Consider the following 16,786-nt stretch of genomic DNA (forward strand, 5'->3'; position numbering starts at 1 on the left):
GTTGAATTTAAAAAAAAAAAAGTATGTGAGCAGTATAGTTAATGGAGTCCCAATGAGAAGAAATGTATATCTATATTTTTAATGAGCACAAAAAATAGAATGAGGAAAGAATTCTTTATAGACACATGAGCTCTGTGGGAAGGTGTCCTGTGGGCAACTGATTCTTATTATATCTTGGTCGGAAAGGAATGAAGTGGGGTTATTGCAGGTGCAGTCAATAACCTGGTTTTTCCCTTGTGAACTGGCTGCAGTAGGTGACTTTATTTCTTCACATTAGACAGCTGGCAATGTGTATTGATTCATTGCCTTTTCATTTGAGGGTCAGCGCCATCAAAGATGGAGCCATAGAAATGCTCTGTTTGCTGGATATGAGCAAATGCATTAGTGTCTTTTTTGGTCTGAATGTTACTAAGGTTTTTAGGAACAAGGTAAAAACTATGGAGGATTTTTGGTCCAAGGATATCTGTGACTGCAGATTATTTTTTAGAAGTTAAATATAATTTAAGTGGTAACAGTGGTATGGTTCTTTTCTAAGACTGTGTTATTCTTCCTACAATTTTAATTTTCTTCTAAATATTGTTTGTCCTACTATACAATTAGTTTTTATTTGGTAATTATTATTTGTTTTTATTTTACAGGTAATGTTATTTCTCTTATGACTTTTAGCTTACGTTTACCTTTTAAATTATCTAACCAACTCACTCATTTTGTAAATGAGGAAACTGAGGTATAGAGAAATCAGTTGATTTTTTCTAAGTGTAATGAACAGTAGTATTACTAAAAGGATGTCTTCAGTTATAGTACTTCAGATTTCCTCTTAATGTTAAACTTTAAGACTTGGATGATTTTGAATCTTATGTTGTTGAAGTTGTCTTCTAAAATTTACAACATTGAAATCTTTAAGATAATAGATTTTCCCCTTTTTATTTTCAGTACAAATGTAAGATACATGACAAAAGCTGTTAAAAGCAAAGAGACAAAAAAGGCTTAAAATTGTTATAGTTTCTTTGTATTAAGTAAAACAAAGTACTTAAAAAACTACATACTCTTTAAAATGTAAGCAATTTTTAATGTAGATTTATCATGTGATAGCAGTTTATAGCTATCATTTCTTTCAACAGATTGAAGAAATATGGATACCATCACTGAAAAACTAGGCACTATTTTTGCCAGCTTTGTCATCTGTCAGCTTCTTTTCCACTTTGTGAGTTCTTGGTTTTCAGCAAAAGTTTTTCCACGTTTTAATAGTCTCAGCTTGGAAGTGAAGATTGCATGGAACTTAAGGTAAAGCATATAAAAATGTAACTGCTTAATTAAAAAAAAAAACTAGCTTTGTTATATAAAGTAGCTCTCTAAAATATCTCAAAAGACTATTTTTCACTGAGGACGTAACAAATTTTAAGGTCACATGTTATTATTTGACCTTAGGAGTAAAAGGAAAGAAGTAGATAGATCTCATACAAGACATCTTTTTAAATTCTTATATTGAAAGGTGTTATGACGAACTTATTTAACTTTCTGGGGAAGTATGGGAAGGTTAAAGTTAGACACCAGCTGTCTAAGACTACTGATTTGTCTTCTTTTCTGAAATATGTTAGATAAACACATGTTCTTTGGTAGTAATAAGAAAACATTCCTTGCGGTGTGAGTAGCCTATATATGGTATTAACTGGCTTAGGGCAGTTAGTTAAACACCACACACCAGAGAACACAGAACACAATCAGTGCATCCCAATCTCTCTTTTAATATACTTTTCATTACAATTCAGAGCCTTCTGGGATGTATTGTTTTGCTATGTAATTCTTTGTTTTTTTTTAATTGTGCTTCAGGTGAAGATTTACAGAACAAATAGTTTCTCATGACACAGTAGTACACATATTGTTTTATGACATTGGTTAACAACCCCACAACATGTCAACCCTCTCCCTTCTCGACATTTTCTTTTTTTTTTTTTGGTGAAAATATACATAGCTAAAGATACACCATTTCAAGAATTTCTACATCCACAGTTTAGTGACATCACTACGCTTTTCCGATTGTGTTGCTGTTCTTACTTTAGATGAAGGTTTACAGAACAAAATAGTTTCTCATTAAACGCTTAGTACACATGTTGCCCTATGACAATGGTTAACAACCTCTCAACACATCAACACTATCTTTACTCAACCTTGGGTTTCCTATCACCAGCTCTCCTGTCCCTTTTGCCTTCTAGCCCTTTTCCCTGGACTGCTGTGCCTCATTAGTCCCATTTGGTTTTATGGGGCTGTCCACTCCCACCGTCTGAATGGTGAACCTCGGAAGTGACTTCATCACTGAGCTAAAAGGGTGTCTGGGGGCCATACTCTTGGGGTTTCTCCAGTCTCCTTTAGGCCATTAAATGTGGTCTTTTTTTTGTGAGTTAGAATTTTGTTCTACATCCCTCTCCAGCTCTGTCCAGAGCCCTCTGTTGTGATCCCGCTTAGAGCAGTCAGTGGTGGTAGCCAGGCACCATCTATCGGTACTGGACTCAGTCTGGTGGAGGCCTTGGTAGCTGTGGTCCATTAGTCCTTTGAACTAATCTTTCCCTTGTATCCTGTCCTCTTCATTCTTCCTTGCTGCCGAATGGATGACAAGTGGAGTATCTTAGAAGGCTGCTCACAGGCTTTTAAGACCCCAGACACTACTCACCAAGGTAGAATGTAGAACATTGCCTTTATAAACTGTATTATGCCAATTGAGCTAGATGTTCCCCGAGACCATGGTCCCCACAGCCCTCCACCCAGCAATTCAGTCCCTCAGGGAGTTTGGATGTGTCTATGGAGCTTCCATGACCTTTCCTTGTACAAGTTTTGCTGGTTTCCCCGGTATTGTGTACTCTCTCACCCTTCACCCAAGATCCCACTTATCTATTGCCTATTTAGTATTTACTCCCACCCCTCCCATCCCTTGTAACCAACAAAGATTGTTACTTTATGTGTGTGCACTTTTTCATGGGTTTTTACAATAGAGGTCTCATACAATATTTGTCCTTTTGTGATTGACTTATTTCACTCAGCATAGTGTCCTCCAGCTTCATCCATGTTATGAGATGCTTCACAGATTCATCATTGTTTTTTCTCGTGGCATAATACTCCATTCTGTGTATGTACCATAGTTTGTTTATCCAGTCATCTGCTGATGGGCATCTAGGTTGTTTCCATCTTTTTGCTATTGTGAACAATGCCGCCATGAACATAGATGTGCATATGTCTATTCGAGTGACAACTCTTATTTCTCTAGGATATATTCCTAGGAGTGGGATTGCTGGATCATCTGGTATGTCTATTTCTAGTTTTCTAGGGAAGCGCTGTATCATTTTCCAAAATAGTTGTATCATTCTGCATTCCCACCAGCAGTGCATACGAGTTCCAATCTCCCCACAGCCCCTCCAACATTTGTTATTTCCAGTGTTTTTTATTTCTGCCGGTAATGCCGGGGTGAGATGGTATCTCGTGGTTTTAATTTGCATTTCTCTAATGGCTAGTGATCACAAGCATTTCTTGCTATGTAATTCTAAACTTAAAAATTCCTTTTTAGATTTTTTTAAAGAAAAAAATGGAAAAAGACAAGATATCTAAGGACCTAGAAATCTGCTGGAGTTTTTGATAAATTGGCTACACATTTTCTTTTTTTCCCTGCAACTCATTAATTTCTCACAAGGTTTCAAACAGAAAATGACTCTGATGACTGCTTCACCTCCTTTAAAGCATTTCATGTGCTCAGACATCCTTGTGCATTTGCAAACCTCAGTGAATGGTAGCAGCTATGGGAATACTTTTTGTTGTTATTTAGTTGAAGTAAATGCTAAGTATAAAACAAATTCAGCAAGTCTTTAAAATTGCTATAATTGTTTTTCATTGACTTTTCCTTTTAGAATTAAAGAACTTGTGCCAAATATCTTTAGTTTTTGAGAAAGAGCATATTTCACCTGACATCCTCTATCTTTGTTTGAGTCAAATTTTTTTGTGGTCATCCAAGTTTGCTTTTTTTTTTTAAATTTGTGGTAAATGTATAGGTAACGAAACAGTTGCCTTTTCAGCAGTCTTTGCATGTACAGTTCAGTGACATGAAGTATGTTCGTCATGTTGTTCAACCATCACATCATCATTAACCATTCCTGAATTTTTCCTTCATCCGTAAAAGACTCTCAGTGTCCCCTAAACATTGTGTCTTCCTTTCTGGTGCCACCCTGCCCACCTGTGGTAACCACTAGTGAACTCTGATTTCTAATACTTGTCTGTTCTAGACTTTTCATATAAGTGAGATCATACAATATTTGTCTTTTCTATTAGAATTATTTCATTCAGAATGGTGTTTTCCATGCTTATCCATGTGGTTTTAGGACTTCATTTCTATTTATAGCTGAGTGACATTCCATTCGTGTATGTACCACATTTTGTTTATCCATCCATCTGTTGATGAACATTTAGCCTGTTTCCACCTTTCAGGCATCCACTTTTGTAACTCATAATGTGAATAATACTTTTGTGGTTTTCTTTTACATCTAATACTGACTTGTCTGGTTCATACATGCTACAGTTCTTCTTGCCCAAAAAAGCAAGAATCATTGCTCCATATGTGTCTGAAAAATGAGAGGTATATTTTCTTGTCTTAAGAATAGCACACATTGTATAGTTCAAATGTACCATACTAAAGATACTAACCATTATTTCTTTTAAACTCTCTCTTACATACAAAGGTAGATGGAATGGCAGAAAAGTGAAGGAAGAGTGGGAAGTCGGGACATGCAGTCTTTGCTACGAATTCAAGCTCTCCATTTCTTTTTCACTGTGGTTAGGGTAGGCTAAACAGTTTTGAATCTTGTTGTTGTTGTTAGTTGATACTGAGTTGGTTCTGACCCTATGTACAACAGAATGCAACACTACCTGGTCCTACACCATCCTCACAATTGTTGTTATGCTTAAGCCCATTGTTGCAGCCACTGTGTCAATCCATCTCGTTGAAGGTGCTCTTCTTTTTCACTGGCCCTCTACTCTATCCAGTGTGACACCCTTCTCCAGGGAGTGGTCCCTTTTGATAACATGTTCCAAGTATGTGAGACAAAGTCTCGCCATCCTCACTTCTAAGGAGCACTCTCGCTGTACTTCTTCCAACACAGATTTGTTCATTCTTTTGACAGTCTAAGGTATATTCAATATTCTTTGCCAGCACCATAATTTAAAGGCATCAATTCTTCTTTGGCCTTCCTGATTCATTGCCTAGCTTTCACATGGGTAACTCCAAGTCAAACAAATAGGGAAGGTATAGAGAAATAGATGCAAACATCAAAGTGAAACAAAACAATGAAGTTAAAAAATGCTGTACATTATTTAGTCTTATCATTGCCATTCTACATTGCAGGGAATTACCATTTGGCAAACTGATTTGCCATTTGAAAAAGGAGCCTACGATTATGTAAAATTCATTTAGCTATTCAAATGGTGTGTTCTCTCTGTTTCTGCCTTTCTCATCATTTAGAGATACTCCTGCTTTCCCATCCAACTGTGAGGTAGAGAATGCAAAAAGGGAAAAAATTGGCTACTATTTGAATAAAGTACACATTTGTGTCTTGAAAACTAGTTTCCAGTCTTGAAACAGGCAGATCCATACAGCACACATAGTTCTTCCTAGTAATCAGGGAAAAGTCTCTGAACAGTGGGTGGTCTAAGCCATCTAACAGGAAAAAGAGAGGAGGAAAAACCTCACCAGAGAATGTTCACTTGAGGGCTAACAGTTTAACTGTAAACGAGAAATCGTTGTGTTTAATTGTTGCTTTCTCTGAAAAAGTACATACTTGTAGATTATGTATAAAAATATAATCTTAAATTTTTTAAATTTTCTTAGGTATTTTTATCCAGTTGCTATCATGTAGCTTAGAAAGTTCCATCATGTTGAAATACTCCTACTTTTAAATCTACTGCTCCAAAATTTAACTCTCCTGTTTATTTGAGCTATATCATTTCTATTGGTAATACTCAGACTATTAGTGAATGATTAAATCAGTTACTTTAAATAGCTGTTCTAAAAATGGTCACTAATTATTTCCTAGAAAACCAGTGTCTTTTTGTAAGCACAAACATTTCTTTTTACTCTTTGAAAAAAATATCAAAACATTTTATGTTGGGCAGCATTTTGCTATTTCTTTTTAAACATGAATGAATTTACATTTTACTTTGTCAGGAATCTAATTTTAAAGACTAAGATAGGAAAGTTTTGCTAACAGAGAAGTGTCAAAGTATAGACTTTTAATATAGAATAGTATATAAGCACAGGGTGTCTGCTTCTCCTGTTCCTTATAACAGGAGCTGTTTGGTCCATGTTACATTTAACTGTCCTCTAACAAATTATAGGAGCACTGGCGGTGTAGTGGTTAAGAGCTTGGCTGCTAACCAAATGGTCGGCAGTTCGAATCCACCAGACATTTTTCGGAAACACTGCGGGGCAGTTCTACCCTGTCCTATAGGGTCGCTATGAGCTGGAATCGACTCAGTGGCAATGGGTTTTTGGTTTTAATGAAATATACGCCTTTTCCAGCAGCTGAGGGCTTGTAATCCTAACTTCTCAACAGAAAAGAGAATTTGAGGCCTGAGTATCAGAAGCAGAGATTACATCTGAAAGGAAACTTTTGGACTTAAGGTTATTGAACACTAAAACTGGTTAGCAAGACAGGCTATGCTTTTTTTTTTTTTTTTCTCATATCGAATGTTTGAATAGCAACAGAAAGGTGGCTATAGGATTACTTAGATGGAGTGTTTCATTTGATCATCAAGTTTACATTTTTCTCTTGCTATACCAAGTGGAATACGGGTGTGCTTGGCATGAAAATTCCAGACTTGTAAGTCAGAAAAATTGGGCTAATTATTCACACGTCAAAATGATCTTTAGTATTACAAAGGATCAGTGCCTTTAAATTAGTGAAATTCCTTGAGACTTAAAAATGGCATTTGAATTAATATGATTAGACTCATCTGTTTAGGAACATATCATCTAGTAGATCAAATATATTGTTTTTTTGCGTTACAATGAGATTTTTTTTCTAACATCAAGCTTTATTTTGGTTGATATATTTCAGTTATTTCAAAAGATTTGGGGTCATATTGTAGAGAGATATTTATTGCACACCAGTAATTTACAGAGAGAAAGCTTTGCTGTTCCTTTCATTTTTTATTCTGACGAAGACAAAAGAAACTTCACTACTTGCAAACTCAATCAAGATGTGAGAAATCCTAAACTGTTGGATAAAAATCTTCATGTGTGCATAAATACACAGTAACCTACACATAGATCTTTAAGTGGCACATCATGAGTTTGCATGTCATCTGAGTCAATAAATTATTAATTAGCAGGATATGTTCATAGAAACTGATGTTTTTCATTTAATCCTTACTCCTTCTCTAGAAGAAAACTGGACCTGGATCTTGTGAACATTTTGCTTTCACTTGAATGTTTCTTTTAAAAATGGATTCTCTGTACATGGGCCTCAATTTCTTTTATAAGGGCTTTCATAATACTTTCAAAGAAGGACTAATAGTAGCTGCCCTAACTTTCTCACAGGTTTGTTACAAAAATCAAGTGAAATAATGTATGTGGATGTACCTTTAAAACTGAAATCTCCCAGGTAACACATCTTCATTTCATGATCCATCTGAATTCTCTTTTAACTATACCAAAACAAAATAAAACAAAACAAACCCATTGCTGTCGAGGAGATTACAACTCATAGCCACCCTATAGGATAGGGTGGAACTGTCCCATAGGGGTCCCAAGGAGCAGCTGGTAGATCTGAACTGCCAAAGAGCTGACCTATCTTTCGGTTAGCAGCTGATCTCTTAACCACTGTGCAACCAGGACTCCGTTTTAAGGATGAGGAGGTGGTTAAGGCGAGTAGATCTGGAAGCATTCCCAACTGATTTCCTGAAGAGCAGGGAACTCAGCCTGCAGTGACGCCGTTGGAGATGAAGGTGGGAGCAGGGGGCTGGGTAGTGGGCTTACCAATTGCCATCTCTCTGTATAAAACTCCATCAACCACATCATCACGTGTGCTTCTGCTTTGGAGCTCTTCACCAAGAAGTGATTCCTCGGTTTTCTAGCAGGGGACTACAGCCACAGGCAGTCTTTTTGTCATTAATTCCAAAGTGTAGCCCTTGGGTTTCTAAATGGCAATTTTGTATTATACTCTCCGATGTATTGCACTATGATATTCAAATGCTTCTAGATATAACTTCTTAAGAATGCTAAATGTCTTGCCAGAATGAGTTAAAGTCTAGTGCAAAGAATCTAAAATCTTTGTATGTATTTTGTTTCATTTCAGGGTGGTATCCACATGCCATTCTTTAGTGATTGCAGTTTTTGCCTATATATTTTATTACCTGTTGGAGCTCTTATAGCTGATCCACTTGGGTAAGCTGTTTATTTCTAAGATAGTCCTGTTCATTTCTATTTTTATATTAGTTATTAATAATGACATTTCTCTTTAGAACATAAAGCATAGAAATGGTATATGTTTTATGGAAATGTATGTGTCCAAGATTCATTTCAGCAAGGTGCCTTAAAATTGTTTTAGATTTGAATACATACAATGAGGGCCATTTTGACTTAGTATTGCAATTGTTATAAAAAATAGGATGCATATAGTGATGATATAAACATTTTTACTGTTAGGGAATAAAACCAGGTTATTGTAAATATTGTTCTGAGTAAAAATGAGTTATTATTGACATAGCTTAGTCAACTTGGATAACAGCTACTTAAGACTTAGACTTCAAATCCATAAATTTTTAGCCATCAATTGATATCAAAGAGATGAAATTTGAGACTTATTGACGGCTATGTGAGAAGAACTTAGCACCACATGAGAAGATCTGAGGCACTAATAATAACTGTGTTCATCAATAATAGGATGATCTGTCAGATGGTTCCTTTTAAAAAGTTTAAACTCCTTTCAATAATAGCAATTTTACAAAACGTATTTCCTTGTGCTCAATGAAAGTTTTAGTTCAGCTTAGTTTGAGAGATGAGATGTGTTTTGAGAAAGTACTGCACTGGGATGTGGTTGACATGGGCTCTGGGGACAAGTTGACCAGGCATTTTGACCACCACTGTTTGCAAAGAAGTTGTGTTTTATTCATCACTATGGAATTGTTCCCACCAGTATTATTCCAGTACTGATCAATTTAATTGGGAAGCTGTTTTTCAGAGTGTATGAATTTAGTGAATTTAATTCCTTGACCAGGTTTCTATATAGTCTACCTAAACAATTTCTAGCTTTTTTTTTCATTTTTATTTTATTTAGATAATCTTCAGAAAAACAAATCTTTTGGGATGTAAATTTTACAACAAAGATGACTCATTAATTTTTTTTCTTAACAAACTTCTACTCATCTTTTTTTATATTTTTACATTTTATGCCATAATTTATTCAGTTCAATTTTCATGTGTTGTAGTTTTCAGATCCAAATTTGTAAAGAAGACATGATTTGTGCTAAATTTTTCCATTTGTACTTTTAGCTGCTGAGAGTCTTATTTTCTTATAAATAACACCTACTTTTTTTTTTTTTTTTGTCTGCTGAGATTTAAATACTTCACCATTAGTTCACATTATAAATCAGATGAAGGACTGATCACTTACATTTGTTTTTTGGAGCAAAGAGCATTAGTAGGGCATAAGGACAGGATATTGATATATGTAGATGTTGAAACAGCTGTCCTACTATGATTATTTCCTAATCATATGATAATAGGCACGTCCCTCTAGTCCTCAGTGAAATGAAGATGATAATAACATATTGCTTTGAAATCAGAGGCTGGATCAGATGATTTCTTGAGGTACTTGTGTCTCTGATTCAGAGTAAGGAGTCAAAAAAAATCAGCATCTGCAATTCCATTTGGATCCTCTTGCAAACAAATCATTTGAGAACACATTTATAAAAAGTTATCTTTTGGCTAAATTATCTTAGTAAAACTTTTAGCTAATATATATGAGAAATTATGGTTATTTGTACAGTTAGAAGTATTATCATAGCTAATACAGTATTCTGTGCATTACATGGCTTAGAATGGGATCTAGAATCCTATTGAGACATTCCTTAGGTGACTTAATACACTAGAGTATCAACTGTAGTGGGCCCTTAGATATTCACCAAAGCCCATCATAAATTCCACTGTTGGTGTGGATGATGCCTTCCAAATTCTGGGGAAAAAAGTGAAAAAACAAAAGCTGTTGTTTTACCCCCCTGAACTTGGAGATTCTGAGAATAGTTCTTAAAACTTATGTTTAGTACAAAATGCATTGGGTAATTTTAGCTACACTTAAAAGGTTTGAAGTCTTTTAATTTGGGGACCTCATTATGGATTGGCTTTAGGTACTTTAGAGGATTTGAGCCTAGTCTGAACTCCCAAGAGTTGATGATTTATTCTCAAGGAAATTTTGGAGACTAGCTGGAGCCTACAGTAAACTTCAGGGAAATTATGGACTACAGAAGATCTCTTGATTAAAATGAGTCATCTTGGACAGGAAGGCTACAAGATTTCCTCAGGGATTGTGGGTTGAGATTATCCTAGGAACAGCATATGCCTACTAATACTAATACTACAGGATCTTTTCAGTTGTGCTAAACTGTTATGTGTTTTATGATTTGTATTTGAGTTTTGCAGTATATATTATTCTTGGTTGGCAGTATATTTCTTTCAAGATTTTATATATGTCATCCCATAGCATTCTTGCCTGTATGGTTTCTGCTGAGTAATCAGAGCTTAGTTTTACTGTTTCCCCTTTGTATGTGACTTTTCATTTTTCTTGAGCTGTTCTCAGGATTCTTTCTTTGTTTTTTGGTTTTAGCAAGTGTGATTAGGATATGTCTTGGTGTTTTTCTTTTGGGGTCTATCCTATATGGGGTTCGTTGAGCTTCTTGGATAGTCAGCCTTTAGTCTTTCATGATATTAGGAAGTTTTCTGTCAGCAAATCTTCAATGATCTCTGTGTTTTCCATTTTCTCCCCTGTTCTGGAACTCCGATCACTGGAAATTTTTTGCTTTTGATTTTATCCCACATCATTCTCAGGGTGTCTTCATTTTTCTTCATTCTTTTCTCTGATTCTTCCTCAAAGTGGTACCCAAGGATTTGTCTTCAATTTCACTGATCCTGTCTTCCTTCCATTGTTTCAAATTTGCTCCTAAAACCTTCTATTGCAATGTCCATTTCCGAAATCTTGTTGTTTAACTTTTGGATTTGTAATTGCTGTTTTTGTAGGATTTCCAGTTGTTTCTTTATTTTGACATTTCATTCCTATATTATTTTCCTGATTTCCCATTGTTTTGTCTGTCTTTTCCATGATTTTGTCTGTATTTTCCATAATTTTGTCTATTTTTTCCTTATCTTTGTCTGCATTTTTCTTCATCTGTTCCAGAACCCTGAATATTAGAGTTCTGAATTCCCTATCAAGTATTTTCAGTGCCTTTTCTTCTAGCAGAAGGTTATCTGGTGTTTTATTTTCGTTGCTTCCTGGAGCCATCCTTCCTTGTCTTTTTATTTGTTTTGATATTGTTTGCTGTCCCTGGGACATTCAAGAATTATTTCTTCATTTATTGATTTTAGATTTGATTGTTTCATCCTGCCTTTTTGTTTTATTTGGTTATGTCTTGGCAGACGGGTTGGGTGTGTTTTGTTGCTTGCTTGCCTGAAAGCATGATACTTTTCACCACATTCTCCAACTGAGTAGGGCAGGTCACTCACCTATGGTGCAGCAGGGCAGTCCAGCATGGGTGGAGAGACAGGGATAGGTAGTTTGTGGTATGAACTGGGGGCGACAGGGCAGGGCTGGGGATAGTGCAGGTTTTGGGGGGCATGTTGGTACCACTCAGGGGTGTGGCACTTACTGCACACTGCAGATAAACTGGAGGGAAAGGATTGGATGTGATGTGCAGAGCCAAGTGGGTGAGTGACTGACAGAAGAGAAAGAAGAGACAGAAACAAAGGTAATAAAAAAAAGAGTCAAAAAATGAAGTAAAAATAGTAATAAAAAGAAAAAAGGTAAATAAAATGGTGATGCTGTAGGATCTGGCTTGTGCGGGTGGGGGAGACCCAGCAGGGCAGTGTGCTGGTGGCTCTCTAGCCGAACAGTGTGGCTCAGCCTGTCAAGAAGCAGTGTGGGTGGCCCACAGTGCCAGGTGAACAGAAGAAAAGGAAGGAATGAGGGGAAAGAGAAAGAAGAAACAAACAAATGAAAAAATAGCAACAAACAAATATGTTGGTGGGTGCACCGGCCATTCGGGGCAGGGCCGAATTGGGGTGGCAGAGAGCTGATGTCTCTCTTGCAAGGTGGCATGGCACAGCCATCTGGAAGGGGCAGATGCAGGGAAGGACCTCGGTGGGAGGGAGAAAGAAAAGGAGAAGGGGAAAGATAAGAAAAAATATAAAATATGGCGAGGTGGGTGCTAGCCTGTGGGGACAGTGCAGCTAAGCTGTACAGAACAGCTCACCAAGAAGTTGGACGTGACACATGGGGCTGGATGGAGGGGAGAGAGGAAAAAAAGGAAGGGAGAGAGAAAGGAGAAACAATACCTAACGAACAAACAAGAAAACACACACAAAAAAAAAATAAAATGGTGCTGAGGGAGCGGATCAGTGTCAGTGGTGCAGACCCAGGTGGGGCCACATGCAGTGACTCTCCAACTGACCTGTGCAGCATGACCCCTCCAGAAAGGGCAGGAGTGGTGCACAAGGCAGGGTGGGAGAATGGAAAGGAAGTAAAGCAAAGAGAGAGAAGAAATTGAAAAAAAAAGAAGGAAAGAAAAAGAAAAAAAATAAAGAAAAGCAAGAAAAGGGTAAAGCAAACAAACCAAAAAATCACAGCCTGTCAAAAAGGGAAGGGGATGGCCTATGGGGCTAGGTGGGTGGGAGAAAGAAAAGGAAGGAAAGAAGAGAGAGAAACACAACATATAAAAGCAAAATTTAAAAAAAAAAAACTCAAAAAACAAATTAAAAAAAAAAACCCACAGAATGATAAAAACCAAAAAAAAATCACAGGCTGACACAGCTTGGCTGCTAACCAAAAGGTCAGCAGTTCCAATCCACCAGCTGCTCCTTGGAAACCCTATGGGGCAGTTCTACTCTGTCCTATAGGGTCGCTATGAGTCAGAATTGACTCGATGGCAACGGGTTTTGTTTGGTTTTGTAAAGAAGGGGAGGAAATGGCACACTGGGAGAAAGAATAAGAAGGAAAGGAGAGAGAGAAAATTAACAAAGAAATAAATAGAACAAACAATAAAAAAAAAAGCAAACAAATAAAAAAAAATCACAACCTGTCAAGAAGGGGAGGGGATGGCACTTGGGGCTAGAAAAGAAAATCCCCTCTTCAAAAAAAAAAAAAACCACCAAAAAAAAAAAAAATTGGGGCTGTAGGGGCTGGCCATCATGTTGGGGCAGACCCCAGGGGCAGTGAGCTAGTGTCTCTCGGGTGGAGCAACATTGACCCCTTGACAAGCAGTGGGTGGCAATAAGCAGGGGGCCGTGTAGAGGGAAGAAGGGTAGGGGATGGGAGAGCGTGTATCTCTGGATCCCTGGTTACTGGATGTTCTGTCTCCTTCTGGGAGCTCCCTGTCTGAGTTCTTCTGTGGCTGTAGCCCAAGATGGCAAATGTTTGTGGTAGTGAGCTGGTATCCCCCCAGCTGAGCGACCTTGGCCTGATGGCAATTGGCAGAGGTCTTGTACAGGGAAGAAGGGTGTAGGGTGGGTAAACATGTATCCCTGGTTACCGGGTGCTCTGTCTCCTGTTGGAAGCTCCGTGGAGTTGCCTTCCTTGACTCCCTGTCTGAGTTCTTTGGTGGCTAAAGTCCAAGATGGCGAATCTGGCCATGTTAGTATGAGACCTCTGCTCCAAGCTCTCCTCATTATCTGTCTCTTTCAGTTTCTTATTCTATTCAGTGCTTGTCTGCGTTTTTTATTCCTTGCTTTGGTACTTAGGGCTCTAGGATTGATGTTTGTGTCTGTTTTACTTAGTTTTTCAGGTCTTTGCTACAGAGGAAGAGCATGGTCCTTTTGTCTATAGTGCCATGTTGGCTCCGCCTATGATTTATATTTGAAAATCGCAACTTAACATTTGAGAAACTACAGAAAGTGTTTTCGTTATATTTAAGTTTAAATAGGAAAAAAAAAAAGTAGACATCATTTATAACCCATGTGCTGAAAAAAATTTTTTAAAAATATTTATAGGTTTGATCCATCACTTGTGAATGTGCATATTGCTATTACTACAGGCTACCTCATTTCTGGCATGTGATATGTAGTTTACTGATTACTTCTTTTTAGAATATCCATGGAATTATGCAAAGAATACACAGCATATGCTTTTGGTTTATTTATTTGAGGAGGAAGCTTTTAGAATCCATACAGAGAAAAAAAGTTAGCTTTCTCAACTTTGCCTGATCTCAGACAAATATCACAGCTGCAAAGTGAAGCCCCAGACAACATAGGCCCAGATATTGTTTACTAGTGACAGACCCTTTGTAGGTACCTGGGAGATGCAAACAGTTTGCTCTCAGCTGCTAACCAAAACGCTGGTGGTTCAAACCCACACAGTGGTGCCATGGAAGATAGGCCTACTGATCTGCTTCCATAAAGATTACAGCCAGGAAAATCTTATGGAGCTCAGTTTTAGTCTGTAACACATGGGGTTGCCATGAGTGGGAATCAATGAGTTTGGATTTTGCTTTCTTTGGTTTGTTTGTCTCTTTGTGTCCTAAGAGTCTCTCAGGTGGAATTAACTGTGAAGCTAAAGAAGTTTAGGCTTCAGAGTCCCTCACTTGCAAGGGCCCTTGAATGGTGCTCCTATGCTGATTGTTTTGTTTTGTTAAAATTTGCAAAAGTAAGCTGTTTTAGCCACAATCAATTAAAAATCAGACTTTTTCTACTCCACATTCACCTCTTATATTTCCCCTTATGTTAGATGGAGTTTGAGTGGCCAAGGGCATTTGTACAATTAGGTAATGGGGAAGTTGGGAACATGTCATTTTAACTGCAAAAGACATTGGGACCATCTCAGTAAAACAAGAGAGAAATAACAGATTCCCGATTTGGATAATTATATAGGAAATGTATTTTGTAATTTTAAAAATTATTAAAAAATTGAGAAAAAATCAAATAAAAGTAATGGAATATGAAACAAAAATGATAAACTCAATCAACATTTTTCTGCCACTGAGAGGTGAATTGCAATCAAAAGAATTAGATCATACCAAAATGCAGTAATTCATTAAGAGGAAGAGATAAATTTTGAATAGAAATAATTAATAGGTTACTGGATTATCTAATAATCCAATTAAAACAAGTGTAAACCATGTGAAGACATTGGAAAAAGATTTTCTGGTTTGACGCAAAATGCTGTCTTTGTCCAGGATAACACAAAACTCATAATACACCACATACACTGGTTAATAAATGGTGTCAGTTCTGAAAGTAGTTACTACCCAGGAAATCTTGTATGAAAGAAACTTGATAAAGGTTTTCTCAAATATAAGATAATCTAAAAAATTTACAAAGAAGAACTATGAAGCTGAAAGAAACTTTTCTAAAGTGTCAGGAATTTTCAAAAGCTGAATAAAAAGTGAATTATTTTTATTCTTTCTACAGAAAATACTATAAAATCATCGTATAAACTGATGACCAAAGAGTTTGCAGGCAAAATCTGTAGGGAAAACATCCTTGGAGAGGTATATCAGTCAATTAAAAAAAAATAAAACCAATTACCATCGAGTTGATTCTGACTCATGGTGACCTTTGAGGTCAAAGTAGAACTGCCCCATAGGGTTTCCAAGGAGTGTCTGGTGGATTTGAACTGCCAATATTTTGGTTAGCAGCTGAGCTCTTAACCACTGCGCCACCAGGGCTGTGTATTACTTTTCTGGATATTTCACATTTGTGGTGTTTATTTTCTCCTTAATACTTGTAATTTGATGATATATTTTCTCTTTGTAAGTATTCGTATCTAATTTTTTATTTGTAATTATTATTTTTATAAGAGAAGGTCCCACTTTATATAAGCTTTAGACCTCACAAAACCTGAATCCTCCCCCTGGTGTCCATCCATGTTAGCCATTTGTTTCCCTGTCCAAATTTCATATTAACCAGTTGGTTAAAAAGACAAAAAATAAAAAGTGACATTGACATTTTGAGACTGTTCTGTTTCGTTATATTTCCTAAATCATGATATTTCGATTCAGGAGCTTTTAAGGAAAAACCGATGTCATGGCCTCGCGGTGGTGTTGCCATTTTAGATTAACATTTAATTTGTCCTTTGCTCATTTTCTATATTTTTTGTTGAATTTGTTTTATAAATCAGTTGGTCATTTTCTACGTTTTCTGCCACCATCTTATCTCTGTCTGAATTAATATAATAATTAAAATCAATAATATAAGCTTTAAAAAAATATTATTTGATAATATTTTCATTTTATTTAACACTGGAAATGAGTAATCAGTTTATTCATTCAACAAATATTATGTTAAATGCTTATATGCCAGACCCTGTGGTTCCCTGGGTATCACAAATGGTTTGTGCTTTGCTACTAGCTGAAAGGTTGAAGGTTCGAACCCACCCAGGGCCACATCCCAAGAACGCCCTGCTTATCTGCTTCTTCAGAGATTACAGCCAAGAAAACCCTTTGGAGCTTGGTTCTACTCTGTAACACACAGCGTCACCATGAGTTGGAACTGACTCGATGGCAACAGGTTTTTGGTTTGGTGCTAGATTCTGTGAGTATAAAGATGCCTACA

General features: G+C 36.8%; 1 protein-coding gene across 7 annotated transcripts in view; it reads left to right on the plus strand.

The window, feature by feature from the left end:
• LOC111820999 (transmembrane protein 56-like) overlaps nucleotides 1-8,419 on the plus strand; it is a 214,862-nt gene extending 206,443 nt beyond the window's left edge. For 3 of the 7 annotated variants that reach the window (XM_023733465.1, XM_023733466.1, XM_023733467.1), the window contains one exon: nucleotides 8,331-8,419. In XM_023733465.1, coding sequence (XP_023589233.1) covers nucleotides 8,331-8,406 — 76 coding nt within the window. In that variant the 3' untranslated portion in view covers nucleotides 8,407-8,419. Of the gene's footprint in view, nucleotides 1-1,121; nucleotides 1,285-8,330 lie in introns of those variants that run through there. The other 4 variants (XR_002824483.1, XM_023733469.1, XR_002824484.1 and 1 more) reach the window with 3 other exon arrangements.
• Nucleotides 8,420-16,786: the final 8,367 nt, after the last annotated feature.

The sequence above is a fragment of the Trichechus manatus genome, unplaced genomic scaffold (assembly GCF_000243295.1).
Source record: "Trichechus manatus latirostris isolate Lorelei unplaced genomic scaffold, TriManLat1.0 scaffold00058, whole genome shotgun sequence".
Taxonomy (NCBI): domain Eukaryota; kingdom Metazoa; phylum Chordata; class Mammalia; order Sirenia; family Trichechidae; genus Trichechus; species Trichechus manatus.